The 24,779-nt window shown below is 44.2% G+C and overlaps 1 protein-coding gene across 1 annotated transcript in view; it reads left to right on the top strand.

The window, feature by feature from the left end:
* The window catches only part of LOC117359659 (hepatocyte nuclear factor 4-beta-like), a 122,684-nt gene that overhangs the window by 73,863 nt on the left and 24,042 nt on the right, over positions 1–24,779 (top strand). Inside the window, exons 4-8 of the mRNA XM_033942859.1 lie at positions 3,459–3,565; positions 18,206–18,361; positions 19,113–19,200; positions 21,294–21,446; positions 22,808–23,044. Of these exons, the coding sequence (XP_033798750.1) occupies positions 3,459–3,565; positions 18,206–18,361; positions 19,113–19,200; positions 21,294–21,446; positions 22,808–23,044 (741 nt within the window). The remainder of the gene's footprint in view (positions 1–3,458; positions 3,566–18,205; positions 18,362–19,112; positions 19,201–21,293; positions 21,447–22,807; positions 23,045–24,779) is intronic.

Genomic DNA, 24,779 nt, shown 5'->3' with positions numbered 1-24,779 from the left:
AAAGTATGTTACATTTCTGTTATTTTCCACAATAAAGTACAGATCTTGAGAGTTCATTCAGTGGTGTAGCAAGAGGGGGGGGGCAAGGAGGCAGACTGCCCTGGACGCTGTCTTCGGGGGGGGGGGGGGGGGGTGCAAGCACCTCTTCTCATCTTTGCTCCCTATCGTGCTGCTCGTGCCAGCCTCGGCTCCCTTCTAATGTCACTTCCTGATTGCAGGACCAGTTTGTAATCTCAGAAGGGAGCCAAGGCCGGGGGGGGGGGGGGGGGGGTTGTTGGTGGGGAAGGGCAGGGGGTTCATGGCATAGTGACTCTGGGTGCCCCCACCCCAGGCACCAACCTTCTTAGCTACGCCACTGGGCCCATTTGATAAAATACTGCTAGATTTTTTTTTTTTTTGCATAAAATGTTTTTTTGGTTTGTTTTTTTTTAAATCAGTGTATCATTGCTGAGTGTGAAAACTTAAACGTAATAGCTATAATATCAATAAATTTATTCCATTAAGCAAAACTAATAGCAAATTTTAAGATAAACAGAGCTTGATGTAATCAGTGACCCAAGGATGGGCTTTAAAATTTTTTTTAAAAATTCTTTTCTGATCCAGCACAATCAAATTCATGGGCAAAACTTCAGTTCTCACGGTTTTTCTGGACAACCCTAATGGCACATGTCGTTTGCTGTCTGCCCTTATACAGAAGACATCACTCAGCGTTTCAAATGGAAAAAAATCCATTCTATACACAGATATATGTAAGATTAATGTAAATAAAAAAGCTTCCTACTTGCATTAATCGGTCTGAAAACTGATTTTCCTCAGTGCCAATAGAGTCCCCATGTTGATCCATGTTGACTTTAGTTGTGTTAAGAGGAGACCTTCCCAGGAACCTTTTTCTGTCCAGGAGTACTGCCACTACTACTATGAATTATTTCTATAGCGCTACCAGACGCACGCAACGCTGCGCAAAGTCACAAAGAGTAAGAAAACAGTCCCTGCTCAAAAGAGCTTACAATCTAAACAGGCAAGACAGACAAACAGGATGTCATGGATACAGTTAATCTGCTGGCTGGGTTGGAGGGCAGAGGGGAGTACAGGACAATCAAGCCTTTGTGACATCACTGATGAGGTTGGCTCTTATTGGTGGAATGAGGCATTATGACATCACAAGCTCAGCTCTGCTTCCCAAAGACTGAAACTTTTCACACTACTACTATGAATTCTTTCTATAGAGCTACCAGACGCACACAGCACTGTACAGAGTCACAAAGAAGACAGTCCCTGCTCCAAAGAGTTTACAATCTAAATAGCCAAGACAGACAAACAGGATGTCATGGATACAGTTAAGGGGAAGGGTTAATCTGCTGGCTGGGCTGGAGGGCAGAGGGGAGTACAGGACAATCCAGCCGTTGTGACATCACTGATGAGGTTGGCTCTTATTGGTGGAATGAGGCATTATCACAATTTCAGCTCCTCTTCCCAAAGACTGAAACTCTTCACACTACTACTACTATGAATTCTTTCTATAGTGCTACCAGACATATGCAGTGCTGTACAGAGTCACATTACATACTGTATGTTGTTTACCATGAAAGAAAAACAGGCAAAAATGTTCAAGTAGTCACAGCAAGTTTCAAAGAAAAAGTATGACGCATGCACTCACTTTGAGAACTGATACAAACTTAGATCTGGAGCTTGAAATGCAGATAATTTGAAAACTGCAGTGTTTACAATTTTTTATGTGAGATAGACTTGGGAAAATTCATTGCTTAGTCCTAGGATAAGCAGCATATAATATGTTTTACTCCTTAGGATTTTTCCAGGTACATTTCTCCCTCCGTATTCGCTGTGATAGGGGATTAACAGAACTGCAAAGTGAGAAAACCCACAAATAACTTTTTCATATGTTATTTGCTGTTTTCTGTTAAAAACCATCATGAATATGGTGAAACCGCGAAGAACATAAGAAGTTGCCTCCGCTGGGTCAGACCCGAGGTCCATCGTGTCCAGCAGTCCGCACCTTCTCTAATCCCTTTTATCCTTCTATCCATACTCTGTCTAAAACATGGTGGGAGACCTGGCCTGTTCCTGAAGTGAAGAAAGTGCTGGGAATCAGTGATTTTCTCTGTAAATGCTTGGAATAGTGTAGTTACTTACCTGTAACGTAGGTTCTCCGTGGACAGCAGGATAGTCAGCCACATATGGGTTATCTAAAACCTTGTTTCCACAACCTTACCTGCTTTGCCTGATTACCCTGCCCGGCTCGGCCTCCACAGCCAGGCGAGGGATGCACAAAGCGCTAAGGCGCAGGTCCAGTCGGTACATCCCTCGGCTAGGGAGTCACCCATATGTGGCTGACTCATCCTGCTTGTCCTAGGAGAAAGTGTAGTTACTTACCTGTAACGTAGGTTCTCCGTGGACAGCAGGATAGTCAGCCACACAACCCACCCGCCTCCCCATACGGCCGACCCGGCCACAGCTAGGAACATCCTGGAGATTAGGGGGAAGCAGGGGGAAATGGGTAGGGCTCGGGCATGCCCAGTGGGGCCCGGGCACTGCACATGCTCAGAGAAAAAAAAAAAAAAAAAATCTCTCTGAGCTATTGGAGAGCTTATCCGCAAATTGGGAGGTGTTGGGACAATTTGCGGATAAGCTCTCCAATAGCTCAGAGAGATTTTTTTTTTTTTTTTTTTCTCTGAGCATGTGCAGTGCCCGGGCCCCACTGGGCATGCCCGAGCCCTACCCATTTCCCCCTGCTTCCCCCTAATCTCCAGGATGTTCCTAGCTGTGGCCGGGTCGGCCGTATGGGGAGGCGGGTGGGTTGTGTGGCTGACTATCCTGCTGTCCACGGAGAACCTACGTTACAGGTAAGTAACTACACTTTCTCCTAGGACAAGCAGGATGAGTCAGCCACATATGGGTGACTCCCTAGCCGAGGGATGTACCGACTGGACCTGCGCCTTAGCGCTTTGTGCATCCCTCGCCTGGCTGTGGAGGCCGAGCCGGGCAGGGTAATCAGGCAAAGCAGGTAAGGTTGTGGAAACAAGGTTTTAGATAACCCATATGTGGCTGACTCATCCTGCTTGTCCTAGGAGAACAGCGATTTCTCTATGCAAGCTGATATAATTTGGGGGGAGGAGCCAGCAAGCTAAAAACCGTGAATAATCAAAACCGCGAATGCTGAAATTGAGAATACGGAAGGAGAAGTGTACTGTACTTGTGACCTGGGTTGGCTACTGTTAGAAACAGGATACTGGGCTTGATGGATCTTTGGTCTGCCCCAGTATTGCAACTCTTATGTTCTTATGTGAACCACGTATAAGATAATCAAGCCATTGTGACATCACTGGTGAGTTTGGCTCTTAGGCATTGGTGGAATGAAGCATTATGACATCACAATCTCAACTCTGGAACATTGCTACTCTTAAATTCTTCTGTTTTGTTTTCTCCCTTTCCCTGTTCAGCAGTGCAGAATGAACGGGACAGAATCAGCAATCGCAGAAGCAGTTATGAGGACAAGGGCTCCTTGTCTATCAGCGTGCTCACCCAAGCTGAGGCGATGGCACAGCAGGTATGAGGCTATAGAGCCTGCATGCAGATTTCATACATAAGGAGTGCATCGCCCTGTAGTTGGATATTGACACTAGAGAATGACACGGGGGAAAAATCTGTCCCCTTCACTGCCCCGTCCCCTTCACCGCAGCATCCACCCTTCCCTCTCGCCACCTCAGCGCCCTTCAGCGGCCCGAGAATCTCCCTCCCTCCCCCTTACCTTCGCGGCGCTTTAGTAAAGAAACTTAAGGGAGGGAAGGCGCGCGGTCACCGAAAAGTGCGTGTGGTCCCCTCCCTCCGGCCAAATCTATCTCCCTCCCTCCCCCTTACCTTCACGACGCTTTAGTAAAGAAACTTAAGGGAGGGAAGGCGCACGGTCACCGATCACGCGCGTGTGGTCCCCTCCCTCCCTCCGGCCAAATCTATCTCCCTCCCTTCCTCCCCCTTACCTTCACGGCGCTTTAGAAAAGAAACTTAAGGGAGGGAAGGCGCACGGTCACCGATCACGCGCGTGTGGTCCCCTCCCTCCCTCCGGCCAAATCTATCTCCCTCCCTCCCTCCCCCTTACCTTCACGGCGCTTTAGAAAAGAAACTTAAGGGAGGGAAGGCGCACGGTCACCGATCACGCGCGTGTGGTCCCCTCCCTCCCTCCGGCCAAATCTATCTCCCTCCCTTCCTCCCCCTTACCTTCACGGCGCTTTAGAAAAGAAGCTTACTGAAGCCGTCGAAGCCTGCATGTGCCTGCAGTCACGTGCGTGTGGGCGGAAGCTTCTTCTCTGACGCAACAGTCAGGCTTCGCCGGCTTCAGTAAGTTTCTTTTCTAAAGCGCCGCCAAGGTAAGGGAGAGGGAGGGAGATAGATTTGGCCGTAGGTAGGTAGAAAGGGAGGGCGCCACACGCGTGTGATCGGTGACCGCGCGCCTTCCCTCCCTTAACTGCAGGGACAAGGCCATTCACTGCTCTATGGGGCGGTGGATGGCCATGTCCGCGTGCCCGCAGTGAGCACTTTTCCCCCACCACCGTTTCAGCGGGTAACTGCCACCGTGTCATTCTCTAATGCAACCAAAGACTTTGCAGCTCTCTCTGCTCCTGCAACTGGTACGTTGACCCTGTACCTCTTCTGGTAATGTCCAGTTTATATCTTTTGTAATCCGCCTAGAACTTCAAGGCTAAGGCAGAATATAAATCACTAATGTAATGCATGTAGGATGCACATCCGGATGGCTCTGTGGCCCTGCAGATAGAAGACAACAGGGCCTTATCTTGGTTTTCACTTACCCAGTGTTCAAGATATTTACTACCTACAAAACAATAATTATATCAGTTTTTCACATGATTTTATGTTCTCTGTGTTGGAGGCTTCAAAACTCATGTAGACTAGGATTACCAGATTTTTTTCTAAAAAAAAAAAAAGTGGGTATATAGCCCCACCCCTCTCTGCCTCTGGCCCCACCCCTTTCTGCCCTCCTCTGCCCCATTCTGTACACAGCCTCACCCTGCTCCGCCCCTAACCCTGGCCCCACACAAACCTCATCTCTTCGGGGCCGTGTCTGGAAGGCATCTACGCATGTGTTGATGCAACGCGATGACATCACATGCATGCATGCATGTGACATTATCGTTTTGCATCTGCGCATTGCCAGATGCTCTCCAGACGACGCCCCGAGCTCAAGGGTTTTCAAAACCCGGACAAACTGACAGGTTTTGAAACCTTGTCCGGACGCCTGGACAGTCCTCTAAAAAGAGGACATGTCCGGTTAAATCTGGACATCTGGTAACCCTAATGTAGACATAACTTAGACTTTTAGTGGTGATATTAAATAAAACGGGAGGAGCCTGTGATATTAGAACCATTTTTTAGATCAGTGAAAGCCTTAACCTTAGCTGTGTAACAGCACCACCCAGTGGCTATTGGGCAAATAATGTGCAGGCTGAAAATTGATTTAAAGAAACACTAGTCCAAAAATTTAATTTAGCATGAGGGACACACAAACCCAGTGTCATATACATTTTCTAACTCCATTTAGATCAACAAAATAATAAAGTGAATGGTCAGAAGTTATTTGTAACTTCAGGAATGTATATCCTTCCCTCCAAAAATACATCTATCACTACACATCCTTATCAATTTAATTTACTATCTCCAGTTATTTTTTAATCCATATCTTAAATTTAAATGTCAATATTTTAAAAAAATATTTAGCATGAATCACAGAAATGTAAGGCTGTATATTGAAAATACTTTTTAAAAAATCATAAAGAACGCCCTCAATAGCTTCTCCAGATTTACAGAACTATTAGGTAGATTTGTTGATCAACGGAACTCTAACAACTTGATCCTATCATTCTCAACTCTGACAGATATAAAATACAAGACATATCATAGCTATCAAATAGCAAAAGTCTGGAACTCACTTCCCAACAAAATTCGCACAACCACCGAATATGTGGAGGGACATAATCGAAAGAAACGTCTAAGTCCAATTTGGACATAGGACACTAGTCCCCCAAAGTCGGCAGTGGCAAAATGTCCATTCTTGAAAAGAACATCCAAATATTTTGGGGGCAAATCGTCTAGCTGTACATCCACGTGTTTGATTATCCAGACCGCCACTACGTCTGTCTTTATGCCATATTCTCGACTAAAAATTAGCCCAAGTCCCAAAAGCCCAGACCTTTTGGATGTGGAAGGGGCCAGCATTGTGATAGACTGGCCACCCAGACATGGCAACAGAGCAGTGGGGCACCTTACAGGGCACTGCTGTGAACTTCACAAAAAGAGTGCCACATAAACATCGGTGACCCGTCAAAAGCGCGCCGGACATTGGCGCACTGACAAAGCCACGCTGACAATTGCCACAAGGACAAATGTGTGCCACCGCCGAAGCCTTTCTTAACATTCCCGTTAGCGCTGTGTGTGTGGGGGGAACTACACTGAGAAATACTGGCATTCATGTTGAGGGGTGTGTGTGTGTGGGGAACCCCCAATACACCGAAAAGTCCCACTCTTCTCCCGAACGCCGGCTCTTCCGCTCTGATGGGCGGTGTGGGGGAGAACCCCCCATACCCTCCCTCAACATGAGCGACAGTATTTCTCAGTGTACTGGGGGTTCCCCCAACCCCCCCTCACAGCGCTAATGGGAATGGTAATAATGGCTTCAGGAGGCACGCATTTGTCCCTGTGTGCAATTGTTGGCGGGATTTGTCAGAGCGCTTTTATCCTGCGCTCAAACGTCGGTGTACCTATACATCTCACCAGAAATCCCTTATGGGTCATGATGGGCTCACATATTTCACCATGAATGCAGTGGTCAGAGTGATTTATGGGCCTGGGTCCTCCTCTATATAGATCATTAGCCCACCCCTCCAGACTACTTAAGCCACCTCTGTGCAGTTCTATGCCAAGTGCTGATGTTCGGGAGGCAGGTATGCATGTTTTTATTCTGAAGTTTGTGGGGATGCAATGGAGTCAGTGAACACGGGGGGGGGGAGGGGAGGGGGAAGGGGGAGGGGTCTTCACTTTTTCTCTGCAGTGGTTCTTTGGTCACTTTGGATACCTTTCGGGCACTTATACGTGTCTTTAGATCAGTGATTCCCAACCCTGTCCTGGAGGAACACCAGGCCAATCGGGTTTTCAGGCTAGCCCTAATGAATATGCATGAGAGAGATTTGCATATGATGGAAGTGATAGGCATGCAAATTTGCTTCATGCATATTCATTAGGGCTAGCCTGAAAACCCAATTGGCCTGGTGTTCCTCCAGGACAGGGTTGGGAACCACTGCTTTAGATCATCTAACTCACAATGTATAAGTTTCGCCTAGGCCAGGGGTAGGCAATTCCGGTCCTCGAGAGCCGGAGCCAGGTCAGGTTTTCAGGATAGCCACAATGAATATGTATGAGATGGATTTGCATGCACTGCCACCTTGAGATGCAAATCTATTTAGTGTGGATATCCTGAAAACCTGACCTACAGCCTCAGTACCCTGGGGTTGTGGGTTCAAACCCCGTGCTGCTCCTTGTGACCCTGGGCAAGTCACTTAATCCTCCATAGCCCCAGGTACATTACATAGATTGTGAGCCCACCGGGACAGTGAGGGAAAATGCTTGAGTATCTGATTGTAAAAACCGCTTAGATAACCTTGATAGGCGGTATATAAAATCCTAATAAACTTGAAACTTGATTGCAAAATTTAAATTTTTATATATATGCTGATGATATTTCTATTCCTTTAAAAGATTTAACTAATGATATTTTAAAACAAATTTCCCATATCATGACCGAGATAGAGCAATGGACAATCAATTTTTAATTGAAACTCAGTACAGAAAAGACTACATTTTTCTGGCTAGCCCTAAAGATAAAATAACCAGACCATCACTTTGTTTAAATCAGGGGTGTCAAAGTCCCTCCTTGAGGGCCGCAATCCAGTTGGGTTTTCAGGATTTCCCCAATGAATATGCATGACATCTAGTTGCATGCACTGCTTTCATGGTATGCTAATAGATCTCATGCATATTCATTGGGGAAATCCTGAAAACCCGAATGGATTGCGGCCCTCCAGGAGGGACTTTGAGATCCCTGGATTAGAGTGTCTATGTCAGGGATGGGCAACTCCGGTCCTCGAGGGCTGGAATCCAGTCGGGTTTTCAGGATTTCCCCAATGAATATGCATGACATCTAGTTGCATGCACTGCTTTCATGGTATGCTAATAGATCTCATGCATATTCATTGGGGAAATCCTGAAAACCCGAATGGATTGCGGCCCTCCAGGAGGGACTTTGAGATCCCTGGATTAGAGTGTCTATGTCAGGGATGGGCAACTCCGGTCCTCGAGGGCTGGAATCCAGTCGGGTTTTCAGGATTTCCCCAATGAATATGCATGACATCTAGTTGCATGCACTGCTTTCATGGTATGCTAATAGATCTCATGCATATTCATTGGGGAAATCCTGAAAACCCGAATGGATTGCGGCCCTCCAGGAGGGACTTTGAGATCCCTGGATTAGAGTGTCTATGTCAGGGATGGGCAACTCCGGTCCTCGAGGGCTGGAATCCAGTCGGGTTTTCAGGATTTCCCCAATGAATATGCATGACATCTAGTTGCATGCACTGCTTTCATGGTATGCTAATAGATCTCATGCATATTCATTGGGGAAATCCTGAAAACCCGAATGGATTGCGGCCCTCCAGGAGGGACTTTGAGATCCCTGGATTAGAGTGTCTATGTCAGGGATGGGCAACTCCGGTCCTCGAGGGCTGGAATCCAGTCGGGTTTTCAGGATTTCCCCAATGAATATGCATGACATCTAGTTGCATGCACTGCTTTCATGGTATGCTAATAGATCTCATGCATATTCATTGGGGAAATCTTGAAAACCCGAATGGATTGCGGCCCTCCAGGAGGGACTTTGAGATCCCTGGATTAGAGTGTCTATGTCAGGGATGGGCAACTCCGGTCCTCGAGGGCTGGAATCCAGTCGGGTTTTCAGGATTTCCCCAATGAATATGCATGAGATCTATTTGTATGCACTGCTTTCATGGTATGCTAATAGATCTCATGCATATTCATTGGGGAAATCCTGAAAACCCGACTGGATTGCGGCCCTCCAGGAGGGACTTTGTCACTCCTGGTTTAAATGGTCATGACTACCCGATCTCAAAATCTATAAAATATTGGGAGTCACACTTGATTCACAGCTAGAACATACAAATATAGTGGTAAAGAAGTGCTTTTTTTGCACTACGGAAATTAAAGACCATAAAAAAATATTTTGATCTACTTTCCTTTAGCCCAGGGGTAGGGAACTCCGGCCCTCGAGAGCTATATTCCAGTCGGGTTGTCAGGATTTCCCCAATGAATATGCATGAGATCTATTTGCATGCACTGCTTTCAATGCATATTCATTGGGGAAATCCTGAAAACCCGACTGGACTACGGCTCTTGAGGACCGAAGTTCCCTACCCCTGCTTTAGACTATTGGAATAGGTATTAGTTTTGTCTATACTGGATTACTGTAATGTTGTCTATTTGGGAGCACCAAAGAAAATCTTGAGAAGACTGAGAATGGTACAGAATACGGCTGTCCGGTTGATATTCGGGTTGAAGAAAAATGACTACATTAATCCGTACTATCGACTGTTACATTGGCTCCCGGTAGAGGCATGAGTACTATTCAAATTTTCTTGTATCTGTTTTAAGTTGATTTGGGGAATTGCCCCAACTTACCTTTTAACTTATTTTGCGTTATACAGCCCAATCAGGATAACTAGGAGTTCTAATCTATTTGCCTATCCAAATATTAATGGCTGCAGATACAAGACTTTTTTGGATAAGACCCTTGCATTTCAAGCAAGTAAGCAGTGATCCTAGTGAGGTAATTGTATCGGTGGAGTCATGTTGTCTTATGGTGCATTTCAAAAAGTAATTAAAACAGTGCTGTTTGATAAATTAATTTCCTAAACGTGGATACTATGGTTAACAAAATTTTATATTGAACATAGTTAAGAAATTTTTGAATTTTTAATTAATTGTATTTCGCTAATTGTCCAGCCTTCGCCTAGAAATTGTTGATTATGGTGGTATAGAAGAATAAAATTATGTTATGTTATAACTCTATGTTCACAAACACTGGGCATACTTTGGGTGATGATCGACTCTTCCCCAATAGCACGATGAGTGCTTTCTGACCTAGAGGACCATCTTCCAGCACTGCACGTTGATTCTTGATGTCTCATCATCAAGTTTTCTTAGCAGATTACAGAAGTACATTGCCGGGGCTTTCTTCGGTGCAATATAAATTCAATGTTTAGTTGGTCGCTGAAATATAAACAACCTGCGCTATGCAGATGATACAACACTCATCACCAACAGCAAAGAAGAAATGCTGTGTCTACTGAGAAAATTCAAAGCTGAAATTCATAACATGGGATTAGAACTAAACATAACAAGACGAAGATCATTAACACAGAAAATGATGAAGATTTTGACCTTGAAGGTGATAGAATAGAAGTTGTAAAGGATTTCAATCTCCTGGGCTTTTTCGTAAACAAAGAAACAACTAACAGGGAGGAAATACTCCGCAGACTAGCACTTGGTCGCTCTTCAATGAAGGCTCTCGACAAAGTGTTCAAAGGCAAGGAAATAACACTTCAAATGAAGATCAGACCTGACCATATACTCATTTTCTCAGTGATCAGTTATGGATGTGAAAGCTGGACACTACAGAAACAAGACAGAAAGAAGATCAACTCTTTTGACCTTTGGTGCCTTGGACTGCCAGAAGAACTAAAAAATCGATTCTGGAAGAGATCAAACTGACTATGTCACTCGAAGCCCATATGATGAAGTTATGACTGTCTTATTTTGGTCATCTGTCAGCAGAGAAAGATCATTGGAGAAGGACATTATGCTTGGGAAGATCGAATGAACCAGGCAAAGAGGACGTCTGGACATGTTGAAAACAACCATGAGGTTGACTCTGGAGGACCTTACTGGACTAGCACAAAACTGATCTTTTTTTAGATCTGTAATTCATCAAGTTGTTAGGATTCGAACACGAGTCAATAGCACCTAACTAATAACTCTATGTTATATGTTTAACCCTATACAGAACTCTATATAGTTTTAAACTGCTTGTAACCTGCCTAGAACTCTGATATGTGAGGATTCAGAGGGATATAAGATTGAATATAACATCTTAAGAAGTTTATAGGAACCAACTACAGACATGAATCATGTTTCGATTGCTCTGTTTCATAGAAGATGGCCACCTTTCAAATAACTGTCACACATTCCATGTAATGGCAGACCTATATATGGAATGTGTGAGAGTTATTTGAAAAGTGACTATCTTCCATTAAAAATTACAAAGACTAGGGGACACTCGATGAAGTTACAGGGAGATAATTTTAAAACCAAATAGGAGGAAATATTTTTTTTTACTCAAAGAATAGTTAAGCTCTGGAACGCATTGCCAGAGGTAGTGATAAGAGCGGATAGCGTAGCTGGTTTTAAGAAAGGTTTGGACAATATCCTGGAGGAAAAGTCCAAAGTCTGTTATTGAGAAAGACGTGGGGGAAGCCACTGCTTGCCCTGGATCGGTAGCATGGGGGGGGCGGAGAAGAGGGAGGGGAACCAAGTTTATTAAAAAAGTTTATTAAAAAAAGTTTCAAGTTTACTAAAAAAATTTTTATACCGCTTATTCAAATTTCTAAGCGGTGTATAGCAATAATAAAAGAGAAATCATTAAAAGAAACAAAACCAATTAGTGTTAAAATATTATACAATATGGTATCAAGTTAGCAGACTTTAACATAAACACATATACTAACTGGACACAATTGGGAAAGTAGGACTGAACTTAGGGATAAAACAACAGGTAGGGAAAGGGACTGTAGTTAGTTTAGTCCTAAAAAGGACAGTTTTATCCAAAAGCATCCTCAAATAAAAATGTTTTGAGTATAGCTTTAAACTGCTTTAATGAGGTTTCCACACGTAAGTGATGGGGCAATGAATTCCATAGGGTGGGTGCGGTAACAGCGAAATTATTAGATCTCAACGTGTTAATTAATTTCAAAGACGGTACAACTAAAAGGTTTTGTGATATGGAACGAAGAGATTTAGCAGGGTGATAAGGAGTAAGCAGCCTATCAATAAACTCTGGTTGCCTGTATGAACGAGTAGTAAATGTTGATAAAATTTTATAACTAATTCTATGTTCGATTGGCAGCCAATGAGCATCAATTAGAAGGGGAGAGACATGATCGTGTTTCTTTGCGCCATAAATGATCTTAACAGCAGTATTCTGTACTATCTGAAGGTGTCTTATTTCCTTTTTAGTGATGCCCTTGAACAGGGCATTACAATAATCTATACAGGAAATAACCAGAGAGTGGATTAATGTATTTAAAGATGATGGATCTAGTAGTTTGGCTAGAGACCGTATCATTCTAAGACGGTGGAAACATTTCTGAACCACCGTACTGATGTGATTATGATAGGAGAATTTACAGTCAAGTGTAACTTACAAGAGTTTTAGTGTGGGAACAACTTTAATTGGGAGGGATTCAAATTTCAAAGGGGCCTGAAGAGTTAGTCCCTCTCTAAAGGGAAAAATCATTAATTTAGATTTATTAATATTAAGTGCTAACCTATTTAAATCCAACCATGACTTGATTTGTTCAAGTTTTTGATTGGTGGAAATGACGTCCCCAATGTTATTCAGATCGATAGGATGAATTAGTTGCACGTCATCGGCATATGCGAAGGTGGTGAAGCCGATAGATTGACCTACTGCCAAAAGAGGGGACCCTTGTTTCACCACTGATCTCATCTCCTCATTTTATAACTTAGCACCTACTCTACATTTAGGCTTCTATAGATGGTGCCCAGATTTGGGCTTCCAAATTTGGGCAGAATCCTTAGATGTGTGCGCAACTTAATTGGCTAACAAGCTGTTAACGAGCAATCATTGTCCATTAACAGCCAGTTATTGAAGTTCATTGGCACCAGTTGGGATTTGTGGACACATCTGACTGTGCTATTCTATAACATCTGGTGCTCAAATCCCATTGTTCACAATTCATGTCAGGGTGTTCTGAAAAGTTTTGCATTTTGGCACTGATTTTATAAAGTCTTCCTAACTTAATTGATCAATAGTCTTAATCGGTGCCAATGTTGGCACTCAACACCTCATAATCAGCTTTAATTGGACTTAATTGAAAGCTAGGCACCTAACTCAAAAAAACTCAATTCTATAAAAAGTAGGTGCCTAGCCCAAAGCGCCTACATGATTAGGGGTGGATCATGGGCGTGTTTTCGAGCTAGGCACCTCTTTGTGAATTAGGTGCTCGAAATGAAGGCAACATAGCAACATGAACGTGCACGTGATTGTCGTTGCGCTGATTTGCCCTTCCGCTCAATTGTCTTGCACACAATTGTCTTCTTGCTCAATTATCGTTGTGCTCAATTGTCTTGCGCGCAATTATCATTGCGCTCAATTGTCATTACGCTCACATGTCTTGCGCTCACTTGTTTTCACGCATTTGTCTGTGCGCCTAACTTTATCTCTCTCTATTTCTCTTTCTCTCTCTTCCTTTATCTTTCTCTCTCTTTCTCTTATCCCTCCTGCTTCTCTGTCTTTTTCTGTTCCTTTTCTAAGCAGTTCCAGATACTCGATCCTTTTCATTAATCTAGTTCTATTCAAACGATTGTAGATACGAATATTTGATACATGATTTTTATTATGATTCTATGTGTTTGAACTGCTTTCTGTTTATAATTCTTATAATATTCAATAAAATTATTGAACTAAAAAAGGAGAAAAAAAAAAAAAAAGGAGTTCCCTTATAACTATGGTGGTTCATTTTTCTCTTGGAGAACACTCAATCTCTTTTTCAGTGACTCATCAGTCTGCAAAGTAAGCCATTGCCCCCAGACACCTTGGGATGGCCAGGGGTAGAGAATGACACGGTGACAAAATTCATCACCGTTCCTGTCCCCGTGGATAACCGCGGGAAACCATCTTCATGTCATTCTTTAAGGAGAGAGGGAAGAATCAGAGTATGAATGGCCACAACCACTGACCCTCAAGCTTTGCTTTGAAGAATACTGGTGTAGAAGGACTGAGGTTGAGATAGACACTAAAGAATGACAGTCTCTGGTATCCAGAGCAGATATTGTGATGTCATAATGCCTCATTCCACCAGTGCCTAAGAGCCAATCACATCAGTGATGTCACAATGGCTTCATTATCCTTGGCTCACATAAGAATCAGAGTATGAATGGCCACAACCACTGACCCTCAAGCTTTGCTTTGAAGAATGTTGGTGTAGAAGGACCGAGGTTGAAATAGACACTAGAAAATGACATGGGATTATTTCCCGCGGGGACAGGAACGGTGATGAATTTTGTCACCATGTCATTCTCTAGCCAGGGGTAAGGAGGATCCATCTTCTGCTGAAGAACAGTTGAAAATCATGCTAATCAGGTGTGGTGGAAACCATATCTTGTTAAAGCCTGAAAATCAGATACGAAGGATCCAGATGAGAACTTCATTTTAATGCATTTTCGCTTTAGGATTGTGTGTTTACATAGTGACATTTCATGATGATATCTATGGTTGGTGCTATTAATGGTTACCGTAAGGAGAGGTCTGCGTAAGCCTGGGATCAAAGACCATTTGCCACATCACGGCACACCTTAATTTCTCCTTCACTTGCTTAATAATTACCTTAAATTGGAGGGATTTATACACAAGGCTTCTCATTTTAGATTTTAACAAATTAGCTCCAATAAAATATCCCAATTGAGGAATAACAGTGGAAAAACACTAGAAACACATCATACCTTTCTCCCATTGTCTGTGTTGGATCCTGCCTTTCATATCTTTTCCACACAATCTGTTCATTAGTTGTACAAATGCATGTGTTAGATTTAACCGGAAAAAGTAGCCAGCGGAGGTATCTCCAGCACAAAAAGGTCCTCAAAGCATTCAAGATGAGCTGGAAAATACACCTAGATTTACAATTCATAAAAACCTAAGAATAGAAACCCTGATTATATACGTCAACCTCTGTTTGACAGTCTGCTAGAGACGCAAGCAGCGAAATTGGACCACGCCATCTCCAACCCGCTGATGACAACAAGCGATTTCAAATCTTTTCGCAAAGAAATCAAAACCCCTCCCTCTTCTCCGCCCCCATGTTACTGATCCAGGGCAAGCAGTGGCTTCCCCCACGTCTTTCTCAATAACAGACTTTGGACTTTTCCTCCAGGATATTGTCCAAACCTTTCTTAAAATTTATACAGATGCTATAACTCCAACCTGGATTCCCCTCGGTGTGACTCCCCCATCCTCCCTTCTTCACCAGTTACCCTTCCCCTCAAAGCCCAAGCTTGTCAAATGCTTCCCTAACTACATATATACTGAAACTGTACTATATCCTATCTGTATAGCATCCCGAATTGTATATCCACTGGAATAGCCCAATCCTCCTTGCCGTATCCCATTCCCTAAACTATACCACACCATTCTTCTTGTAACTCTTCTGGAAATGACCAGAATTCTCTTTGTAATCATCCTGGAAATGTCCAGATGTCTCTTTTGTAATCCGCCCAGAACTCCAAGGTTGAGGCGGAATAGAAATCAGAAATGTAATGTAATGTAATTTAAGAGGAGCTCAGCTTTAGTAGTTTCAGCCAGGGCCGCCATCAGGGCAGTACTACCAGTCCTGCATTCAGGGGCCCGGAGGTGACAGGGGGCCCGGGCTCCCCCAGTGTCCTAGGCAGTGTTCCCTCTAAGGCAGCGGTCTCAAACACGCGGCCCGCGTGTGGCTCTCCAGGTTTTATTTGTGGCCCGCGGTCTGGAGGCGATCATTCTCTTCCTTTTGGAGCAGCAGCCGGCTCGTTCGTTCAAAGCCGCGGGTTGGCAGCTCCTTGCGCTATCCACTCTTGCATCGGAAGCCTCTCTGATATCACACCATCAGAGAGGCTTCAGACGCAGGCGCGGATCTCGCAAGGAGCCGCCACCCGCGGCTTTGAACGAATGAACTGGCCAGACACGCTGCTGCTCCAGTGGCGTACCAAGGAGGGGGCGATCAACTGTTCTCCTTAGCGTGCGGCTCGTTTAGAGCAGTGGTGCCCAACCTGCTTCCCTTCCCTTCTCACTGCTGCCATCGGGGATCAGGCCGGCACCATGTCTTTGATCTCCCTGCTTCTCTTCCCTGCTGGGCCGACCAACTCTCGCAGTGGCCCGACATCAATTCTGACGTCGAGAGGACATTCTGGCTAGCCAATCACTGCCTGGCTGCCCGGAACGTCCTTTCCGACGTTAGAATTGACCGGCCCAGTGCAGAAGAGAAGCAGGGAGATTTCGGCCTGTTCCCGATTGCGGCAGCAGCCTATTCCGCGGCATTGGTGGCATGGGGGAGACAGGAAGGAAGAAAGAAAGAAGGGGGGGGGCAGGGAGCCAGAAAAAAAAGCAAAAAATCGGGCACGGAGGAAGGAAGGAAGAAAGAAAGAAGGGGGGGGGGGGCAGGGAACCAGAAACAAAGCAAAAAAAATGGGGCACAGAATCAGAGAAAGACAGACATAGAGAAAGAAAGAAAAAGTTGGGTGAGGGAATGAGGTCTGGAGGAGAGGAAGCATACAGGAGGCTGAAAGAAGGGAAGAAATATTGGATGCACAGTCAGAAGAATAAAGTGCAACCAGAGACTGATGAAATTACCAAACAAAGGTAGGAAAATGACTTTATTTTCAATTTAGTGATCAAAATGTGTCTGAATTTATATATGCTGTCTATATTTTGCACTATGGCCCCCTTTTACTAAATCGCAATAGTGTTTTTTAGTGCAGGGAGCCTATGAGCGTCGAGAGCAGCGCTGGGCATTTAGCGCAGTTCCCTGCGCTAAAAACTGCTATTGTGGTTTAATAAAAAGGATGGGGGGTATATTTGTCTATTTTTGTATGGTTGTTACTGAGGTGACAATGCATAGAGTGACAATGCATATTCATTAGGGATATGCTGAAATTTGACTCATTGGCAGTCCTTGAAAATTGGAAGGGAATATCAGTGGATTGAAAAACCCTGTTGCTCAGATTAGCGACAGACCCAGCAGAAGCCCAGATTAGGGTTACCAGACATCGGGATTTCTCAGGACATGTTCTCCTTTTGAGGACATGTCCGGGAGTCGAGACGGCTTTTCAAACCCAGCACTTTGGCCGGGTTTTGAAAAGCTTCCGATGTCGGCACGGCATCCATGAATGCGCGGATGCAATGCGGAGCTATCACACGCATGATGTCATCACGTCGCATGGGCAGATGCCGTCCCAATGCACAAACAGGTTAAGGGTGGGTGGAGATAGGGGCAGGGCTGGGGGTGGGATGGGGTATGACATGGGCAGAACTGGGCAGGCCTAGGGGCTTGACATGGGCTACCGATAATCGCTGGCTACCGATAATCGCCAGGGTCCACTTCAAATGCGCCTGTCTAGCTTTCAAAATCCTACATGGGATCCTCCCTCCTTGTATCCCTCTTTCTTGGAATTCCTCAAACCCTAATTCCACCAGATCCACCCACAAATTAAAACTATCCTTCCCCTCATTAAGAGGCATTTCCCATAAAGGAAAACTAGGGACATCCCTTCCTTTCAGAATCACCGAGCTCTGGAACAACCTTTCCTCCCCTCTTTGGAACCTGAGCTCTCTCCAACTTTTCCGCAAACATCTGAAGACCTGGCTATTCTCAAAAATCTGATACTTATTCCATCTCCAGCATTCTAAGCCCTCTAAAACTCTTCATACTTGGGCCTCTAACCCTTTGTTGTAGTTCCTTTCTATCCCATCTCCTGTAAACCTCTACCTTTCATTGTAGTTCCTTTCCATCCCATCTCCTGTAAACCGTGCCGAGCTCCACGAATGTGGAGATGATGCGGTATACAAACCTAAGATTTAATTTAGTTTAGTTTGACCATGGGTCCAGATTTTCCTTTGGGAAAATTTGGTAACACTAGCCCAGATCCTTATTAGTGGGGCTCATTTGAAGAGTGGAGTAATTGCAAGGAAGGATAGGCAGACAAGCTGGCTCTGTAATTGTTATCTTCAATCATAATCTGGTTTTCTATGAGTTTTTCTTCAGTGTTGTGTCTTTCCCCTCAGTTTTCTGCTCCAAGTCCAGCCCATGGTGTCGAGATTGCCATGAAAAAAATGGCAACCATTAATGATGTGTGTGAGTCCATGAAACAGCAGCTCTTGATCCTGGTCGAGTGGGCCAAATACATCCCTGCTTTCTGTGAGCTGCCACTGGATGATCAGGTGAGATTGATGTACATGGCACGACATGAACCAATTGTGCTGTCAAAATGCTTAGCTTATAGGTTTCTAAAGCAAACCAAAAGAACTGTGGAGGCCGATGTTCCTGACTGAGACTTTTTAGAGTAGAAAAGTCAATAAAATATTCACAACTTGGAATTAAGGACCCAACATGGTCTGTGTTTCGACCTAAGTGTCTTCCTCAGGGGTCCTTTTACAAGACTAAGGTAGATAAAATCCAGGCGTCGGAGGACTCTACCCATCAGGAACATCGGCCGCCACAGTTCTGTTGGTTTGCTTTGTATTTTGGATTAACTGTGGAATATACGGGCCAACTTTTCTGGTTAGCTTATAGGTTTCACCAACACGGAATCAACACTGCCTGGCAGAAAAGGGGAAGGTATCCAGGTCAAGACACCATTAAGAACTGATAGGCCTTTGCCTACTCTTGTTTTATGAAAATACCCTATAACTTTTTAAAAATAAAATGATCAGTGATTGAAAATAAGGAAAGAAAAAAGGAAAAGAATTTGAAAAGATTTCTTATTTATCATTATAGTTCCAAATTTTCTCTGGCTTTTAATCGTCCAGGTTGTTCCATGATATTGGTGAAGTTGGATCATTTTCAAAATGTTACTTTCAATTGATGTCAAAGCACACGTCTGTTCTTGCACTGGGGGACCTGGCAACTGCCCTTTTGCCCACCTCAGGTAAACACTGACAGTAAATGCTCTTTCTTGCTTGTGATTCACAGGTGGCTTTACTGAGAGCCCACGCTGGGGAACATCTGCTCCTGGGAGTCGCCAAACGTTCAATTCCCTATAAGGATTTCCTATTACTAGGTAAAAGGAAACATCAACCTCTATTTTATCGTATTGCAGTAGAGCTTAGGGCTCCTTTTACCAAGGTGCGCTAGCATTTTTAGCGCACGCACTGGATGAGCGCGCACTACCTGAAAAACTACCGCCTGCTCAAGAGGCGGTAGCGGCTACCTCTAGCACGGCCTTTGTAAAAGGAGCCCTTAGAGTAAGTAGCCAATAGCATATTTCATTGTTTATATGAGCCAGTAAAGAACAATTCACACTGTGTTGGAAACCTTTTAAAGTTGCTGTAACGTTTATCGATGTCTCCATGGACTATTTATTTATTTATTTATTCAATTTTCTAGACCGTTCTCCCTGGGGAGCTCAGAACGGTTTACATGCATTTATTCAGGTACTCAAGCAGTTTTCCCTCTGTCCCGACGGGTTCACAATCTATCTAACGTACCTGGGGCAATGGGAGGGGGGATTGAACCCACAACCTCAGGGTGCTAAGTCTGTAGCTTTAACTATCAATGTCAAAGCAGTGCAGCAAGGATATGTATTCATCAGCGTGCATTCTATTCATTAAAACACCTTTAAAAATTTCAGTGCACACACTAATAAATACAGAATAGGCCCGGGAGCCTTAGGCCCCTCCTGGGGGGGGGAGTCGTGGTACGATGGGGCAAGAGGGCTTGGGCTCCCTCTTGCCCCGATGTTGTCAGGGGGGGAGAGTTCGCGGTTCGACATGGCAGGAGGGCTTGGACACCCTCCTGCCTGGATCGTTGTTGGGGGGGGGGGAGGATTCTGTAACCGGTGTTGTTTTTGACAGACACCGGTTACAGAATCCAGCTTTTAGGCGAAGGACTGGCTCCTCCTTCGCCTAAAAGCCCTTCTGTTTGAAGTTTGGGGCTTAGGCGTTTTTTGGGTTCATTATGGCCAAAAAGTGTAGACGTCATGGGGGTGTACTTTTAGACGTAGTGGTGATCTGGGCATTTAGTAAAGGCAGGCCATTATCAAAACGAGGATGTTTGTTTTGGTTATGGACACTTTCCCTGCTTCTGCTTTGAACGTTTAAGGACTTAGGCCAAAAGGGGACTTAGATGTTTTTTTTTATTATGCCCCTCCACGCTCCTATAGCCAAACCCACCACTCAATCACTGTGCATGCTTCAGAAAACATTTGAAATCTTGGCTTTTCTCCAAAATGTATCTACTCCCTCCTTCTCCATTATACTAAGTCCCCTCTTTCCTTCCTTTTTACCAAGCCCTTCCTCTTTCCATTGGAGTTCCTTTCTTTATTAATTCCTGTAAACCGTGTCGAGCTCCACTTCTGTGGAGATGATGCGGTATATAAACTTAAGGTTTCGTTTCGTTTAGTATTTAGTGTTAAATAGACTATTTGCTTATTGCCATTTGTGAATGTTTTGTGAAAATATATATGAATAAGCAAATGGTCTATTTAACACTAAATACTATTCCATGCACAGTGATTGGGTGGTGGGTTTGGCGATAGGAGCTTAGGCTTTTGGCCGAATTACACAATTCTGAGTGTAAGTGAATTTCACAAGGACTTCAATCCATTTTGGAGATTTTTTTGCATCATCTATAGCAGGGGTCTCATAGACCCTCCTCGAGGGCTGCAATCCAGTCGGGTTTTCAGGATTTCCCCCATGACTATGCATGAGATCTGTTTGCATGCACTGCTTTCATTGTACGCTAATAGATCTCATGCATAGTCATGGGGGAAATCCTGAAAACCCGACTGGATTCCGGCCCTCGAGGAGGGACTTTGAGACCCCCTGATCTATAGTCAGAGGGATAGCCAACACAACGCGGGTAGCAAGTTCGTGCTGTTACTCTCGCCTGAAAAATTAAAAAGGTACGGGGGAAGGGAAAGAAAGGGGGTAAGAGCATGGTGGGGTGGGGCAGGAAGGAGGAGAAGAGGGTGGGGTGTGGCACTGCTTACCCTCACCGCACCACTGCCCAGGGAAATGGAAGACCAGGCGTCCGAATAGCAGACCAGATTTAGACTGGAATGAAAGAGTGTGCTTTCAATTAGCTCCAGTTGCCTGTTTTATCTGAATTCAATTTGCACAGACAGATGATGCCAGTGCCTTTCTGCACCTGCAGGGAATGACTTTATCATACATATGCACTGCCCAGAACTGGAAATTGCCCGGGTAGCCTCCAGAATCCTTGATGAGCTGGTAAAGCCCTTGCGAGAAATTCAAATTGACGAGAACGAATATGCCTGCCTGAAGGCTATAGTTTTCTTTGACCCTGGTAAGTGTCTGCCTTGTAGAAACTATCACAGAGGGGTAGCAGACCTACAAGTCACGTGTAAACTTTGGTCAAGGCCCTCCCTCCCATCTCTATGGAACCCCAGCTTCATCCCTCCCGTGAGAACTGACGGCAGCCGCTCATGGAGTGGAGTGGGAGCAGGCAGGAATGCGAAAAGCTCTCGCCCGCCTCGTGCTCCACTCTGACAATGCCGCGAGAGCTCGGGAGTCAGCGGAGGGAAGGGCAGGAGTGCTGAAAGCTCCTGCCATACAGCGCTGGACGGCAGGATTTTAAAAAAGGTACGGGGCTATTCGCTCCATAAAACGCACTCTTATTTCCACCTACTTTTTTGGGGGGCAAAAAGTGCGTCTTATGGAGCAAAAAAATACGGTACATATCGGATTACATTAATTACATGGCTGAAGTTCTTAAACAGATTTGTCAAAACAAATACATTCCGAATTATGTTATTTATATGGCTGAATTTTCTTAAGTGAATTTATCATACAGATATGATTTCACGGATTTCCTATACATTTGGTATGATGGTGAATTCACAAATAGATCACTTAAGGTGTTTCTCCACATACTGGCCTGGTAAGATAAAGTTTTGTCCAGGAACCTTTTAGCGTAGGGAAAGAGAACAAAGAGATTTTCCACCTGGGTTGAGAGTTTGTAGAGAGTATAAAGTGATTAATTAATGAGAGCAAGGTTGTATTTCCTTTGTATGTGACTTTGTTAAAATAAAAATTTTGAAATAAAAAAATAAATGAGAGCAAGTCGTGCCAGCGTTTGTTAACATAAGCATGCTAGCTTGAATATAATTCTGGCCGCCACTGGCAACCAATGAAGTTTCTTGTAGTATGGGGTAACGTGATCTGATTTTTTCAACCCATATATCAAACGTACTGCTGCCTTTTGAATGATTCTTAATCTTCTGATTGTTTTTTTTGTGTGATCCTAAATAAATGATGTGACAGTAGTCCAGTGGTCTCAAACTCAAGCCCTTTGCGGGGCCACATTTTGGATTTGTAGGTACTTGGAGGGCCTCAGAAAAATAGTTAATGTCTTATTAAAGAACTGACAATTTCGCATGAGGCAAAACTCTTTATAGTGTATAAATCTTTCCTTTTGGCTAAGTCTTAATAATAATATTGTAATTTATAGCTAAAGAGACATATAATCAAGAAACTTTTATTTTATTTTTGTGATTATGGTAAACATACCGAGGGCCTCAAAAGAGTACCTGGCGGGCCGCATGTGGCCCCCGGGCCGCGAGTATGAGACCACTGCAGTAGTCCAATGTGCTCAATATATATAAAAGACTCCTGAAACGTGTTGGTGGCTCTTTCTAACTCTGACAGACTGTAAGGGGGTGAGTGACCCAAGCAAGGTGAAGAGAATGCGATTTCAGGTGCAGGTGAACCTGGAGGATTACATCAACGACCGGCAGTATGACTCAAGAGGGCGCTTCAGTGATATCCTGCTCTTACTGCCACCCCTGCAGAGCATCACGTGGCAGATGATCGAGCAGATCCAGTTCGTCAAGCTCTTCGGGGTGACTCGGATCGACAGCCTTCTGCAGGAAATGCTACTGGGAGGTAGGACTAACCCCGATCACTTCTAGGCCAAATCTCTTCCAAAGCACTAGGGGCCCTGACATTCACACAGTGGCAACCGGCATTTTGCTGACCGCCATGATGTTAAACCCGGAAATTCAATGCCTGGTCATGTCCAGGCACCGACACTGAATTTCCAATTGGAAAATCCAAAACGTAAAGCTATCTATTTAAAAGGTAAAGCTAGCTATCCTCTTCATAACCTCTAATTTCTTATTATGTCCTTCCCTCATTTACTGAATTTACCTGTAGACCGTGTCGAGCTCTATCTTTATGGAGATGATGCAGTATACAAACTTAAGGTTTAGTTTAGTTTCTCTTCCTCTCTTTTTTTCTCTCTCTTTCTCTCTCTTTTTCTCTCTCTCTCTTCCTCTCTTTTTTCTCTCTTCTTTTTTTCTCTCTCTTTTTTCTCCCTCTCTCTCTCTCTCTTCCTCTCTCTCTTTTTTTTCTCTTTCTCTTTGTGTCTCTTTTTCTCTCTCTCTCTTCTTTTTTCTCTCTCTTTTTTCTCCCTCTCTCTCTCTTCTTCTCTCGCTCTTCCTCTCTCTCTATTTTCTCTCTCTCTCCCCTTCTCTTTTTCTCTCTCTCTCTCTTCCTGCCTTTTTTTCCCTCTCTCTTTCTCTTCCTCTCTCTTTTTTCTCTCTCTCTTCCTCTCTTTTCTCTCTCTCTCTCTTCTATTTCTCTCTCTCTCTTTTTTTCTCCCTCTCTCCCTCTTTCTCTTTTCTCTCTCTCTCTTCTTCACTCTCTTTTTTTTCTCTCTCTCTCTTCCTCTCTCTATTTTTTTTCTCTCTCTCTCTCTTCTTCTCTTATTTTCTCTCTCTTCCTCTCTTTTTTTCCTCTCTCTCTCTCTTTGTAAAGCTAGCTATCCTCTTCATAACCTCTAATTTCTTATTATGTCCTTCCCTCGTTTATTGAATTTACCTGTAAATCGTGCCGAGCTCTATATGGAGATGCGGTATACAGACTTAAGGTTTAGTTTAGTTTAGTGAATTTAAGAACATAACTCTCAAAGGAATCCTTTTAGTAAGCTGTGGTAAAAAGTGTCCTTAGCACACTCCTATGCAGGTCTTTCCCATGCATTAAAGCCAATTTTATCACATCCAGAAAATGGCTGATTTCCCTATATTTTGAATTAATGGCCACAAATTAATTTTGCCAGTAGCGCACAGCCATTAAAAATAGTAGCATGTCAGCACTTAATGACACCTATTTTGTAAGCAGTGAGGCCCAGATTATCTATAGGGCTGGGGTTACCAGACATCTGGGGAAACCTGGACATGTTCCAAAACCCATTTGTCCGGGTCTTGGCTGCATCTGGAGGGCCTCTGAGCAAGCGCAGATGATGTCCCACGCATCCGCGCATGCGCCATGCCATCCAGGTGCGGCTGGAGCTCGTCAGGGAAGAAGAGAGGAGGTCTGTGGGGTGGGGCTGGGGCAGAACGGGGCAGTGCCTTGTGTCTGGGGTTTTGTGGTCCGAAATATGGCAACCTTATAGGGCACCGATATTGGTGGCCACTTAAAACCTGGCCACTGATCATGTTTCAATTGCACAACAGCACTCTATAGAGAATCGCATCTCCGTGAAAGATAGGTAACATAGTAGATGATGGCAGATAAAGACCCGAATGGTCCATCCAGTCTGCCCAACCTGATTCAATTTCAATTTTTTAATTTTTTTTCTAAGCTATTTCTGGGCAAGAATCCAAAGCTCTACCCAGTA

This window comes from Geotrypetes seraphini, chromosome 4, assembly GCF_902459505.1.
Source record: "Geotrypetes seraphini chromosome 4, aGeoSer1.1, whole genome shotgun sequence".
Taxonomy (NCBI): domain Eukaryota; kingdom Metazoa; phylum Chordata; class Amphibia; order Gymnophiona; family Dermophiidae; genus Geotrypetes; species Geotrypetes seraphini.
Note: the sequence above shows the minus strand (reverse complement) of the source record. Positions and strands in the feature narration are given on the sequence as shown.